The 14,931-nt window shown below is 49.0% G+C and overlaps 1 protein-coding gene across 2 annotated transcripts in view; it reads left to right on the top strand.

Moving 5' to 3' along the window:
• GANAB (glucosidase II alpha subunit) overlaps positions 1 to 14,931 on the top strand; it is a 33,350-nt gene that overhangs the window by 16,372 nt on the left and 2,047 nt on the right. For both annotated transcript variants that reach the window (XM_028709383.2, XM_028709384.2), the window contains 13 exons: positions 1,445 to 1,598; positions 2,391 to 2,626; positions 4,380 to 4,506; positions 5,732 to 5,811; positions 6,260 to 6,403; positions 7,775 to 7,871; positions 9,093 to 9,194; positions 9,947 to 10,190; positions 10,666 to 10,730; positions 11,361 to 11,437; positions 12,431 to 12,505; positions 13,337 to 13,450; positions 14,349 to 14,461. In XM_028709383.2, coding sequence (XP_028565216.1) covers positions 1,445 to 1,598; positions 2,391 to 2,626; positions 4,380 to 4,506; positions 5,732 to 5,811; positions 6,260 to 6,403; positions 7,775 to 7,871; positions 9,093 to 9,194; positions 9,947 to 10,190; positions 10,666 to 10,730; positions 11,361 to 11,437; positions 12,431 to 12,505; positions 13,337 to 13,450; positions 14,349 to 14,461 — 1,628 coding nt within the window. The remainder of the gene's footprint in view (positions 1 to 1,444; positions 1,599 to 2,390; positions 2,627 to 4,379; positions 4,507 to 5,731; positions 5,812 to 6,259; positions 6,404 to 7,774; positions 7,872 to 9,092; positions 9,195 to 9,946; positions 10,191 to 10,665; positions 10,731 to 11,360; positions 11,438 to 12,430; positions 12,506 to 13,336; positions 13,451 to 14,348; positions 14,462 to 14,931) is intronic.

The following is a 14,931-nucleotide window of genomic DNA, read 5'->3' on the forward strand; positions in this document are numbered from 1 at the left end:
AGGTGGAATCTTCTTTCTTGTAGTTTGGATCCATTGCTCCGTGTCCGCTTCTCTGGAGCAGCAGAAAACAACCTTTCTCCCTTCTCTATATGACATCCTTTTATATATTGACTTATTCCTCATCCAGCCATAATGCAAACTATAGGCCACATCTGCACTATACATTCAAAGCACTGTGATACCCCTTTGACGGTCACAGCTTCCCCCAAAGAATCCTGGGAACTGTAGTTTGCTAAGAGTGCCGAGAGTTGCTAGAAGACCCCTGTTCCCCTCACAGAGCTGTAGTGTAATTCCCAAAGTTCCCAGGGAAGATGGATCAATTGTTAAACCAATTTGGGAATTGTAGCTCTGTGAGGGGAATACAAGTCTCCTAATAATTCTCTGCTCCCTTTATCAGTTCCCAGGATTATTTGGGGGAAGCCATAATGGTTAAAGTGGTATTGTAGTGCTTTGAATGACTAGTGCAGATGTGGCCATAGTTTCTTCTTCCATTATTAGTTGGTCTCTTCCACTTTGCTTCAGAACTGGCATCTCTATAGTGAGAGGAGCCTCTCCCAGTTTCAGTCCTGCTGGCTTCCAAGGAACAGAGCTGTCAGCTCTTAATCTATCACCCGTGCAATGTCCACAATAGCTAGCTAGGATAAACATTTCATTTGCCTTCCTGCCCATGTGTATTTCGGTGGCAGTTGAAAAGGGGATGAAGCGCAACACCTTTGGCAATCTCCCCCCTGCTGCTGGTAGCTTGAAAGCGATCCTTATTGGAAGAGTGGCCATTTTGCATCCTTCAAAACACAGAACTGAAATCTGTGTGTAAGCTCCCCTGGCAAAGTGCTTTTTATCAAGCACACACATACACACCCAATGCAAGCCATTCTGATTACCCACAATACTTGGATGTCAAGTGGACTTGGTGCACCCAAACCCAGGAAGGAGGGGGCAGAGGCAGGTGGATGCCAGGGGCTGACCTGGTTCAGGCTGTCATGGCAAAGTGGCCTGCTGCAAAAGAGGAAGACAAGGCAATGCATGAAAGCTTGTTTATGTAAAGCCAAACTATGGTTTGTTATTCCACCTGAGCTGATTGAATAGTTTGTCACCAGAACCGTCTTTCCCATAGGGCTTAGGGGTGTGTTCCGCCTCTCGGGCGCCCCAGCAAGTGGGGGAGCTGCGCAGCTTTGCCGGCGGCCTCCCTTTTCCCTGCACGCCCACCAGCTGTGCGCTGCCAACCATAAGGCTGGCAGGCGTGCAGCTTCCCTCCCAAGCCTCTGCGAGGAACGCTCTCCCGCAGCAGCGTGGGGGAGAGTTGCCCCTCCCATGGCTTGCAGTGCGCACCTATGGCCACCCCAAAACTATCCATGGTAATTTGGGGGCGCTGGGTGGATATTTGCACTCCAGTGCTGCATCTGCTAAAGACAGCCCTGTTTGTCACCCCCAAACTCTTTCACAGACTCTGTTTGGGAAGATGTTGGATTACATGCAAGGAGGAGGCGAAACTCCGCAGACAGATGTTCGCTGGATGTCTGAGAGCGGGATCATAGATGTGTTTCTTTTGCTGGGCCCTTCCCCCAATGACATCTTCCAGCAGTATGCATCCCTCACAGGTGAGTGGGACAGAAATTGTGTTTACTCTGCTTCTGGAAGAAACTGGCTTTAAACAATGGCAGGGATTATCTTTTTCCTTCTTTTCTTACCGCACTAGTCCTAAGAATAGACTGAAGTCAATGGCCATGATGTAGTCCTTTAAAAAATTTTTTTTTACTGTAAGCAAATAAACTTTGAGTTTATCCAATAAACAGAAGACCCCCAGACAGATATACAAGTATGTAAATATCATTAAGCTTCTGCTACAATCAAATGACTATTTTCATAAAGTTCCTAACAGTATATGTAGACTAGCATTCTCTTAACAAGGCTCCATTTCCCCCCCCCCCCCAAAAGCATGTCTGTTTCTCCACTATGATCCTTACTATATTTGTTAATTTTATAATACCAATAATTTTATTACTTACACCCTGCCCATCCAGCTGGGTTTTCCCCAGCCAATCTGGGCAGCTTCCAGCACATAGAAAAACTTAATAAAATGCCAAACATTAAAAATTCCCGATGCAATTCTGCCATAGATGCAATATCCCAAACTTTACTGTTCTGTTCCTCCAAAGTAGGGGCTTTCATATTTTTTCCAAATGTAACGATTGTTCTGGCTGCAGTCAAGACTAATTTTCTGTCCCTGAGTCCCTGCTTTCAAGGGGTTTGCTTTGAGTTAGACTTAGTTGGAGGCTCCAGGACAATGTGGGCCCAGCAGTCTGACTTGCTTTAAGGCAGCATTTCTCTGGCCCACCCTCTGCGGGCATGAAGATGGGCAGGCGTCCTCGGCTGACCTTCCTTTCTCTCAGGAACCCAGGCCCTTCCTCCGCTCTTCGCCCTGGCCTATCACCAGAGCCGCTGGAACTACAACGACGAGGAGGACGTGAGCACAGTGGACAACGGCTTTGACGAGCACGACATTCCGTACGACGTCATCTGGCTGGACATTGAGCACGCTGACGGCAAGCGCTATTTCACATGGGATCCCAACAAGTTCCCCCGCCCCCGGGAAATGCTTCAGGGCCTGGCAGCCAAGAGGCGCAAGGTGAGGTTTGAGGAGACGTCCCTAGCTCTGGGACGCAGGTGGTGCTGTGGGTTAAACCACAGAGCCTAGGGCTTGCCGATCAGAAGGTCGGCGGTTCGAATCCCTGCGACGGGGTGAGCTCCTGTTGCTCGGTCCCAGCTCCTGCCAACCTAGCAGTTCGAAAGCATGTCAAAGTGCAAGTAGATAAATAGGTACCACTCTGGCGGGAAGGTAAACGGCGTTTCCGTGCGCTGCTCTGGTTCGCCCAAAGCGGCTTAGTCATGCTGGCCACATGACCCGGAAGCTGTACGCCGGCTCCCTTGGCCAATAAAGCGCGATGAGCACCGCAACCCCAGAGTCAGTCATGACTGGACCGAATGGTCAGGGTTCCCTTTACCTTTACCCTAGCTCTTAAGTTTCCCTGCAGGGACCTTGGAGCTTCCGCACACCCCATGATCATCTGATACTGATATGTGCCAGACATTAATGACATGTAACCATGGACTAGAGCCTGGCTGGGGAACCTCAGGCAACAGTGCGGCCCTCCAGGCCTCTCTGTCTGGTCCCTGGGACTCTCCCCCCAGGCCACACTCCTCAGTGGCCCTGCTTTGCACTGCAGATATTTTTGTCTGGCTGGCATGTGGCCTGCAGCTCTGATCATCTTCCTTCCCTGGATGGGGGATAGGGAGGGGTGCTTGAGTACTGTACGAACGTAAAATTAACATTCGTTCCTCGGCCCATTTCTGCATCTGATCCGGCCCTCCACTGGCATCTGGTCCTCAGAGGGTTACCTAGAAGGAAATGCTGTCCTAGTGCTGAAAATGCTTCCCCACCTCTGCCTTGTTGTTGGCATCCATCTGTCCAGAGAGACAATGGAGTGTGCCTCCAGAGGTGAATTCAAACTGCTGTGTTAGCAACTTAGAACTGACCTTCCTGGGGCACAAGCCTGGACAGGGTGTAGGGAGGTCCTGGGCTACCCAGAAGACAAGGCCCTCCTCTTGGCCTCTCTGGTGTGGTCCAAAGGAAAGCAGAGCAATACACTTGGCTGCAGGAGTTGCCGGAGGGAGGTGTACAAGGCGTCATCCCACCGTTTTAGAGACTCCACTCCGGATTTCTGTAGGGTTTCCTCCTTAGCCTTTTCTTCTCCCAAAGATATCCTGCAAGGCAGCGGAGAATAAGGATCAGAGTTTTCCTTCTCCTAGATGGGCTACCTTCCCAGGTGGACAAGCCCCACCTGCCCCTCACTTCCCTCTGCAGCACATGCAGAAACCACCTTATAGACCATTGGACCCACTACAGTGGTACCTCAGGTTAAGTACTTACGGTAATTCGTTCTGGAGGTCCATTCTTAACCTGAAACTGTGCTTAACCTGAAGCACTACTTTAGCTAATGGGGCCTCCCGCTGCTGTCGCGCCGCCGGAGCACGATTTCTGTTCTCATCCTGAAGCAAAGTTTTTAACCCGAGGTACTATTTCTGCGTTAGTAGAGTCTGTAACCTGAAGCGTATGTAACCCGAGGTACCACTATATTGGTATCTCCCGCTTAGTCCTCCGGAGCCTGTCTTTACCTGCAGGGGAAGTCCCTAGCTCACCCGAGGGTTTGAGACCCATCCAGCTTCAGTGCCCTGCATAGCAGTCTCCCCTGTCACTTGCAAACCCAGAATAAATGATGCAGAGGAAGACAAACAATTCGAATTTGGTCTTTCTCAAGGCAGGGGGCGGTGCTCAGCCCAACCACTTTCATCCCTGACCACTCTGGTTTTTCTCAACTCAGATGGTGAGCATTGTGGACCCGCACATCAAAGTGGACAGTGCTTATCGGATCCACAACGAGATTCGCTCCCGGGACTTTTATGTCAAGACGAAGGACGGCAGTGACTACGAGGGCTGGTGTTGGCCAGGTGAGGAAAGTGAATTCGGTTGATGAGGCAGGAGACTTGTTTTGCTGTGCTCCTGGCATTTGGTGCTCAGCTTTTGTTATACATTATAGCAGCCGTCAGAATTTTCCATGGGAAAAGCTGCAAAGACAATAGGAAATCAAATAAAGTTAGGTTTACTTAAGGAAGCTGAGGGAGCAACTAAATATTGTGAAATGAACAGCTATGCTTAGAGACAAAGAAAGATTTAGAGAAGCTATAAATGGTTGGAGTCTAGTAACACAATATTTAAAGAAACCTAAAGCTAGCAATCTCAGAAGAAGGAATACATCACAAGTGGCCCTCCTGATGTTGCTGAACTACAACTCCCATCATCCCTCACAGTTTGCTACTTGCTGGGGCTGATGGGAGCTGGATCCAAAACCTTCTACAGGGCAGGCACCACATTGACTACCCCTGGAATAGATTGTATGCATTTTTTAATATAACTTACACACACACACACACACACACACACACACCCGAAATGTGGCTGGAGCATGGCCAATATTTAATTTTGTAAATACAGTGGTAGCTTGGTACTCGAACGGCTTGGCTCCTGAACAAATCGGCTCCCGAACGCTACAAACCAAGAAGTAAGTGTTCCGGTTTGCGAACGTTTTTCGGAAGCCGAACGTCCAACGCGGCTTCCACTTTAGTGCAGGAAGCTCCTGCAGCCAATCAGAAGCCACGCCTTGGTTCTCGAATGGTTTCGGGAGTCGAACCGACTCCCAGAATGGATTAAGTTCGAGAACCAAGGTACCACTGTAACTAACTATTCAGTGGCAATTTTAAAATATATATATATATACTATATAATATTTAAGCTATTAAGTAAATCTTAGGAGATCTTGACAAGCAAACCACTCAGAAATATGCATACATCTACCAACGGTTCTATAACAACAATTTTACTGATTTGTGTTTCTTAATATATTGCACTATATTATTTGTTTATAGTGCACAATACATACTGTTTATCATTAATTTTATATACTGCTTGACTATAGAAAACCTCAATGAAAGCGGTTTACAGAAAAGAATAAAGCAGCAAGATTTGTAGTAAAAACAAAACCTTTTTAAAAACCAGCAATAAACTAAAACACATCATTTTATTCTGCTTAAAAAAAAAAAAGAACTACCATGTGTTGAATATTTGTTAAACCAAAACGGCAGGGTCTGGCCTAACTCTTTGCCTCCTTTTGCCCAGGCTCAGCAGGCTACCCGGATTTCACCAACCCAGAGATGCGTGCCTGGTGGTCCAGCATGTTTGGCTATGACCACTATGAGGTAGGCAAGTGGTTTACCTCTTTAGCCAGGGCCTTTTCAACACTGGCTCCGGCCTGGTGGAACGCTCTGCCTCATGAGACCAGGGCCCTGCAGGATCTGATTTCTTTCCGCAGGGCCTGTAAGACAGAGTTGTTCCGCCTGGCCTTTGGCTTGGAGCCAAGTTGATTCCCTCCCTCTCTTTCTTTTTTCTTTTCCTTTCTCCTCCTGCGATGAGGTTTCAGTATTTTAATGTTGTATTTTAATTTTGTTTTTAAGTTGTATTCATTCAATTTGTTTTTATTATTGCTTGTTAGCCACCCTGAGCCCGGCCTTGGCTGGGGAGGGCGGGGTATAAATAAATATTATTATTATTATTATTATTATTAAGCAGGCTTCTCTTCAGTTTTGGGGCAGATAGCCCTTCTTGGGCCCTCCCCGCCAATTGGCTTTCCCTCTCCTTCGGCTTCAGGGCTCCATGGAAAACCTCTACACCTGGAACGACATGAACGAGCCCTCCGTTTTCAACGGCCCCGAAGTGACAATGCACAAGGACGCCGTGCACCAAGGGGGCTGGGAGCACCGTGACATTCACAACCTGTATGCATTCTACGTGGTGAGCGCTGCCTTCCTTTCCTACTCCCCCTTTCTGGGCCAAGAAAAGCTGAAGTCCACGACATGACCGGTCTGTTTACGAATGAAACAGCTTTTGCCAGCTTGCTCCCCTCCAGGGTGGCTGGGGTTGATGGGAATTGTAGTCCAAAGCATCTGGAGGGAACCAGGTTGGTGAAGGCTGGTTTGGAACATCTCTCTCGTCTGGTCTTCCAAGGAACTCAAGTGGGCTGGGAAGTAGATCAGGATCTGCAGGAAAGATCGCTGGAGGCTTGCGGACGTATTTCTTATTCCCATGGCCAGTGGTCAGGTTGATGGGAATTGAAGTCTGCCAGGCAGAGAGCCTTCTCGGTAGTGGCGCCCGCCCTGTAGAATGCCCTCCCTTCAGATGTGAATAAAGATCTATCTGACTTTTAGAAGACATCTGAAGGCAGCCCTGTTTAGGGAAGCTTTTAACATTTGATGAATCGTATTTTAATATTCTGCTGGAAGCCACCCAGAGTGGCTGGGGAAACCCAGCCAGATGGGCGGGGTATAAATAAATTATTATTAGGGTGGGTAGGGGGTGGCAAAGGCTTCTCATCCCTGGATCAGTGTGGCGTAGTGATTAGAGTGTCAGACTAGGACCTGGGAGACCTCCTAATCCCCACTCAACTGTGAAGCTCTTGGGCAACCTTGGGCCAGACACTGTCTCTCAACCTGACCTGCCTCAGAGGGTGTTGTGAAGACAAAATGGGGAGGAGAACCATGGATGTCACCTTGAGCTCCTAGGAGGATAGGTGGGATAGTGAATGAATGAGGTCACCTAGTAAGCTTTGTGGCTGAGGTAGAGTCAATCCTAGGTCTCTCTGGTCTAAGTTCTAACTGCTTTGAGGAAACTAAGCAGGCATGAATCTGATCAGTACTCTGGATGGGAGACAGACAAATCATAACTTCTAAAATTTGTGTTAAATTTAAGAGTTGGGTAAATTATTCCCCACACAGATTGGTGTAATTCCTCTTCTACATAAAAACGATTGATTACAGTTCTGCACACTTTTGTTAGTCATGAGGAGAGGCAAGGCAGTGAGCCAGACTTCTCAGATTTCAACAGCCCCACGCAAGAATCCAAGCATGTATAGCCATGAGGGCTAGAAACTTGCTTTTATTTTATTTTATTTTATTTTATTTTGAAAATCCACGAAGCAGAATTCTGCACCTAGAACCACATTCTGCGCTTGGTCCTGCATTCTGTCGGAATCATAATATGTGCCATATTCTGTTTGATGAGGGAGGCATGGGCTGCAAGGTTTCTGGGCTTGGGTTCGGGTGTTAAGTTTGATCACGGTTTGAAGTGTCCTCATAACACTTCTTTTTTTCCCCCCACTGCCGGCAGCAAATGGCAACAGCGGAGGGGCAGGTGAAACGGTCGGGAGGCTTGGAGCGTCCGTTTGTGTTGACTCGCGGCTTCTTTGCGGGCTCACAACGCTACGGTTAGTGGTGCATGAGGTGGGAGGAGGGAAGAGCCATTGCTCAGTGACAGGGCACCTGCTTTGCATGCAGAAGGTCCCAGGTTCGGTCCCCCGTGGCATCTCCAGGTTGGGCTGGGAAAGACTCCCCACCTGAAACCTTGGAGAGCTGCTTCCAGTCATTGGAGACTGTCCTGAGCTACCTGGACTGATGGACTCGCCCTGTACAATATGGCTTGCTGTGCAGCAGACCTGCAGGAAGAAAGGCGGGATATATTTGACAAATAAATAAGACAGAGAATCAGAGAACTGTAGAGTTGGAAGGGACCTTGAGGGTCATCTGGTACAACCCCCTCTAATGAAGGAATATTTTGCTTGAACTCACGACCCGGCTGTCAAGGTAGTTTAAAGAACATGGCACAACATTAAAATAAAAAAGAACCAGTCTGCCATGTAAACTCTGCCGCAGGTAAAGGTAAAGGGACCCCTGACCATTAGGTCCAGTCATGGCTGACTCTGGGGTTGCGGCTCTCATCTCGCTTTATTGGCCGAGGGAGCCGGCGTACAGCTTCCGGGTCATGTGGCCAGCATGACGAAGCCGCTTCTGGCGAACCAGAGCAGCGCACGGAAACGCTGTTTACCTTCCCGCCGGAGTGGTACCTATTTATCTACTTGCACTTTGACGTGCTTTCGAACTGCTAGGTGGGTAGGAGCAGGGACCGAGCAACGGGAGCTCACCCTGTTGTGGGGATTCGAACTGCCGACCTTCTGATAGGCAAGTCCTAGCTGTCAAGGTAGTTTAAAGAACATGGCACAACATTAAAATTAAAAATGAATGTCTGCCATGTAAACTATGCCGCAGAGGTTATACCAATTCAGTAAAGACTATTAAGCTGAAATCTCCTTAAGGAGCCAGGTGTGTGTGGAGGGGGCAGGCATGTAGACTGTAGGCAGGCTTCCAAGGCAGGGTTGAGGACACCTTTGACCTTCCAAATGTCGTTGGTCCCCAACTCCCATCAGCCCCTGCCAGTATGGCCTGCGGTGAGGGGTGATGTGAGTCCAGCAGGTTAGGGTCACAGGTTAGCCTCTTGTGCGCTAAAGGCTGTCATCAAGGAGTCGACAAAGCAGGCCTTCCTGGGGAGGGAGTTTCAGAGCCTAGGTGAGGCCGCAGGAAAGTGGCAGGTTAAGAGATGATCTGTGCACAGGTTGTTCGCTATTGCACCTTCTTGTTGTCTCCCTCTGCAGGGGCTGTGTGGACAGGTGACAACGCAGCGGAGTGGGACCACTTAAAGATCTCCATCCCCATGTGTCTAAGCCTGGCTCTTGTGGGCATCTCTTTCTGCGGAGGTAAACCCTGCCGGGTTCAGATAACCCGTGTTGAAGAAGTTGGTTCGTGGCTTAGTAATCGTTAATATGGCTTCTGAATGCTCTAGACATTTGGCCTACTTACCATGTAACACTAAACTGTGGTTTAATTCTTCATGGATGAGCCTCCATAAGTCTGCGGGAAGCATCAGACTCCTTCACGCCCCCATCTCCTCCCCCTATATGGCGAGAAAAGGGACATACACTGAGTTAGTATCTCAGCTTGGTGTTGCATACAAACCGGGAGTCATGCTTTACAGGAAACAATGGTTAGTAGCTGAACAAGCCAAATGGTTTGCTGGAAACCGCGACCTGAAAATTGTACAAGCTACTAAGCTGAGCTTCATTAGAAGTGAAACTGAATTCAGCAGAAGTCATCCTTCCAGCTGCACAGGAGGGGGGGGGTCACATGAGGCCAACATTTGGTTCGCTGTCACGGGAGGCTCATCCATGCGCTTTAATGTTACTTGTGGACACAACCATTTCTTGAGATTCTTAAGACCAGGGGTGGGGAGCCTTGGCTGAATTCAGCCCTCATGCGTTGGTCAGATATGTCCAACTTGTGATAGGCTTCCAAGTTCCCCATCTCTGCCTTAACCATCCTGGCTCTTGTTGGCTTGTTAGAAGCAGAGTGCTGGACTACTTTGACCCTTGGTTCCAGCTGAACTGAGCCTCTCTTGGATTTTTAAAGGATACTAAAAGTCTCGATCTTTCTCCTGCCTTCCCTCCTCCAGCCGACGTGGGTGGCTTCTTCAAAAACCCCGAGCCGGAGCTGCTGGTGCGCTGGTACCAAGCGGGAGCCTACCAGCCTTTCTTCCGAGCGCATGCCCACATGGACACCACCCGCCGGGAGCCCTGGCTCTTTGGCGAAGAGAACAAGGCCCTGATCCGGGATGCTGTTCGCCAGCGCTATGCCCTCCTGCCCTTTTGGTACACCCTCTTCTACCACAGCTACCGTACTGGCCAGCCTGTCATGAGGTGAGTGAAATGGTGTGAGGGGGTCTCTCCATTTTAGGAAAGGGTGACTTCAGCTACCTGCTCGTAGACTGGCTATATAGGTAGGTGGTCCAGTCTCAGCAGAGGTGCTGTTACACAAAGCAGGGGCAGCAACGCTGAAAGCCCTGCTCCAGGTTACTAGCTGTGGCACAGCTGCTCCACCTCCAGAGACCTCTGCCTAAAAGAAATGAGAGCTTTGAGCAATGGAAAGCTGAAAGCAGACCAGAGCCTCAGAAATGGCATGAAATCTAAACTGAGTGATGCCTGAAGCCCTAGATTCTTTTCAGATTTCTAGCCAGCTGCAAACCAGGGTTTATCCGTTCACACATTGCACCAAACCGATAGTTACGTTTCCTCAAGCCGGGCTTGGTGTGTGAAATCAACTGCTATGGCAGATGGTGCTTTCCCCACTGCTGTGGCTCTACTGCTATCACAACTCTGTTTCCCCCTCTCATAGACCTCTTTGGGTGGAATATCCCCAGGACGCTACAACATATGCCATTGATGACCAGTATCTGCTTGGTGAGTGTGGTGAATCCCAGGGTTGATGTTGCTTCACTTCTTGTTCTCTGGCAAGAATCTTTACATTTTAACGTCCAACAGCCATTTTGGTTCTTGAGCATTTCAACTGAGAAGCTAGGGGCACACTTCCTTGAGTTATCTTTTCTGTGATCACCAGGTTCTATACGTTTTTGTACCATGGGGATATTTGCAGGCTCTGCAAAGTTTTCTATATCCTAGCTGCTGCCAGCAGCCATCTTACCTATTCTTGAGATTATAAGCATTGACTTTTTCCAAGTTTTCACAATTGTTACAATTGTGTTAATATATATATAAAAAATAATATAGTAAAGGCCAGCAGCTCAAAAAGGGGATTAGACAAAATATTGGAGCATAAGGCTGTCAGTGGCTCTATTTTGCCTGTAGTATCATAAGCAGAATACCAGTTGCTGTTTTGCTCAGGTCCTGCTAGTGGGCTTCTCTTTGGCATCTGGTGGGCCACTGTGGGAACAGAATAATGGGCTAGATGGTCCTTTGATCTGATCCAACAGGTCTCCTCTAATGTTCCTAATTCAGAGGCAGATTACAAGAGGAGCAGTTAATGCAAGTTTCTAGATCTCATGCACTTATTCTGTTTTCTTCCCTTTGCAGGCGATGCCTTGCTGGTTCACCCAGTCACGGCACAGGGGGCCCGAGGCGTGCAGGTCTACTTGCCTGGCAAAGGAGAGGTAAGTGAGGCTGGCAGAGCGGAAATGAGGCGTGATGGGGTGGGAGAAGTAGAGTCGGCTCTCCTTTGTCAGAGTGTATAGCATAGAGAGTGAGAAACTCTGGCAGTTCCTTGGCATTACCTGTGTCCAGTGCTAAGGAAATGAAGGCTGCGATACCCAGAGGGAGAAAGAGGAGACAGAGAAGGGGTGGCAAAGGGAGAGAGAGAAAGTAAAGGGGATGGCAGAGAGACAGACATAGGCAGAAGGGGTGGTCTTGCCCACTTTAGGATCTAGACCCATCTACTTCTGGCATGGGGCCCCATGAGGGGCTGCAGCCCCCAACAGAAGAAAGAACAAGATCGGCCAGCCCTGTTTTAAATTAACCCTGACGCTCCCCAGCACTCCCAGGATTCTGTTTGGAGTTTGGAGTGACAAGTCCTGTGGATGTCCATAGTCCTCTCTAACCATAGCTGCCAACCGTCCCTTATTTGGCGGGAAACTCCCTTATCCCAGCGCCGTGTCCCGCTGCTGTCCCTTATTGATGATGTCCCTTAAACTTCCCGGGTTTCAAAGGAAGCAGCTCCTCTCCCTCCCTCCCTGCCGGCCAGGGAGGAGGGAGGCTCCAACTGTGTTCTTGGCTGCGTTGCTTACTCAATAAGGAGTCTAAGAACGACTGGGGGGTGGAGCTTGCATGCCTTGTGCCGATCAAATTGGCAGCGTTGCCTGGGAACTTGCCTTTGCTCAGCATTCCCAGTGGAGAGGTAACGATGGTTTTCCTTGCTGCATCCCCTTTGTTGGGTTGCTGTGCTGTGGAAACCACCGCTTGAGGCTTCGTTCGGCTGCTGGCTGGGCTTTCTGCCTTTGGCTTGGAGGGGCTCAGAAGTCGAACATACCTGTGCCTGGAAAATCCCTTATTTTGGCTGCTGATCCCTTATTTTCGAGGCTGCTGGTCCCTTATTTTCAAATCTGTAAGTTGACAGCTATGTCTCTAACGTGCCTTTTTCCACTATGCAGGTTTGGTATGATGTCCACACTCACCAGAAACTTCATGCGCCCCAAACCCATTATTTAGCAGTCACCATGAGCAGCGTAAGTCGAAAGGGGGGAGAGGGTTGATGAGGGGGCAGTTCCTGGAGAGAGAAACAGAACCAAGACAGGGCATGGAAGCCTTGCTGACCTGGCCACTGGAGGCTTTTGTCTCTCACCCACCCCCCTTGGAACCACCACTTAGGATTGTATATTTGAATTCCATTCATGAATCTCTTTTTACGAAACCTCTCAAAGCCATAAGCAATAGTGGGTTGCCACAAGCTGTGTTGTACTCAGCGTAGACTCACTAAAATTAATGGACCTCAGTGAGTTTCCTCTGAGTGGGACTAGCATTGGCTTGCATCTCAGTAACACCAACATTTTTTTAAAAAAAACAACAACACCAGTTTTATATACAGTCGTACCTTGGAAGTCGAATGGAATCCGTTCCGGAAGTCCGTTCGACTTCCAAAACGTTCAGAAACCAAAGCACGGCTTCTGATTGGCTACAGGAGCTTCCTGCAGGAAGCTGCAGAAGCCCCGTCGAACATTTGGGTTCCAAGAACATTTGCAAACTGAAAGACTCACTTCCGGGTTTGAAGTGTTGTAAAAAAAGCACCAAAAAGACAATAAAGACATTTCTATACCACCTTCTTTCAGAAGACCACAGAGTGGTTTACAATATAGTAACATAGCATAATATCACTATGCTGCAAAAAAGTAAACCAGGTGGATAGCAATCAGTAGTACAGTACATAATAATTCCTAATACACAATACTGTACTTGTTTATACAGAATAGTATAGAATATATCATGAACAATGCAGAACAGTGTCAACACAGTAGCAAACTCTACAACTTAACCCCCTGATCCTCAACGCTTCTCTGCAGATTCCTGTGTACCAGCGTGGCGGCAGCATTGTGGCTCGGAAGGAGCGGGTCCGGCGATCTTCGGACTGCATGTACAATGACCCTTACACCCTCTACGTGGCCTTGGGCCCCCAGGTGAGGTGGGAAGGAGCAAAGAGGGACAGGGTTGTGGGAGAGATGCTCTACAGCAGGCTTTCCCAAACTTGGGTCTGCAGTTGTTTTTGGACTACAACTCCCATCATCCCTAGCTAGCAGGTCCTCACTTCAGCTCCTTGTGCATTTCTGCCTGGCTGGGATGGGTCCTTGAACTCTCATTTTCCTGGAAGGAGGAAGGGAGCTGTGTGTGTAGGGAACTAGTCTACAGTGCTATACTTTACCATCTTTGCCTCTGGCTCCACCCACCCCTGGTATGTGGCACCCAGAAGGGAACGGGGCTCCTCAGGCTGCAGAGGTTTAAAGGTAAAGGTAAAGGGACCCCTGACCATTAGGTCCAGTCGTGACCGACTCTGGGGTTGTGGCGCTCATCTCGCTTTATTGGCCGAGGGAGCCAGCGTACAGTTTCCAGGTCATGTGGCCACCATGACTAAGCCGCTTCTGGTGAACCAGAGCAGCGCACAAAAAGGCCGCTTAACTTCCTGCTGGAGCGGTACCTATTTATCTACTTGCACTTTGACGTGCTTTCGAACTGCTAGGTTGCCAGGAGCAGGAACCAAGCAATGGGAACTCACCCCGTCGCGGGGATTCGAACCGCCGACCTTCTGATTGGCAAGTCCTAGGCTCTGTGGTTTAACCCACAGCACCACCCGCGTCCCCTGCAGAGGTTTACCCATCACTTAAATCCATTCCACACAGCTGCCCTGATGGGGAGAGAATGAAAAATCGGGGAGAGTGGCAGCAGCAATGAAGAGGAAGAGGCTGCACAGAGCATGTCTTGACCATGGTAGCTCCACTCTCTCCCAGAACCCACCTGCTGCAGGATTTAACTAGCAGGACCTCCTCGCTTTCTGTGTCAACCCCCCCCCCCTCTTTACAGGGCACAGCGCAAGGAGAGCTTTTCGTTGACGACGGGCACACATTCAGCTTTGAGACAAAGGGGCAGTACCTCCACCGCCGCTTCAGTTTCTCCGGCAACACGTTGACGGCAAGGTACTGGGCCTCCCTCCTCTTTCCCACAAAATCCCCACCCATCTATCCTGCCTGGTTGGTGCTGCTACTTCTGACTAAGGTGGTCGTCCTGTGATTGCACTTCAGACTGCAGGTGGGGCAGTTGCAGGATTAAAGGCTCCTCTCCCCACTCACGGAAAGTTAACGTGCCAAGGAAGAGCAGTCCTGCCCAGCCCTGACATGCTAGGTTACTTCAGGCAAGGATTTTTTTTTTCTGTAACTGGTGGCCATTCAAACACCAACACCCCCATCTAAAGTTTGGAACAGTACAGCCCAAACGTGCTGGGTCTGACCACCTCTTTAATACAAAGGCCAGAGTTGCCTATTTTAATGTAGTTTCAGAATGATTTATTTAATTGATGCTTCTGAGACGGTTATTTGCTGATGCTGTTTTTGATAATGTTTTATTTGCGGCGGTTGTTTTGGCATTTTAATGTCGTCATTTTGTTAGT

The sequence above is a fragment of the Podarcis muralis genome, chromosome 16 (genome assembly GCF_964188315.1).
Source record: "Podarcis muralis chromosome 16, rPodMur119.hap1.1, whole genome shotgun sequence".
Lineage (NCBI taxonomy): Eukaryota > Metazoa > Chordata > Lepidosauria > Squamata > Lacertidae > Podarcis > Podarcis muralis.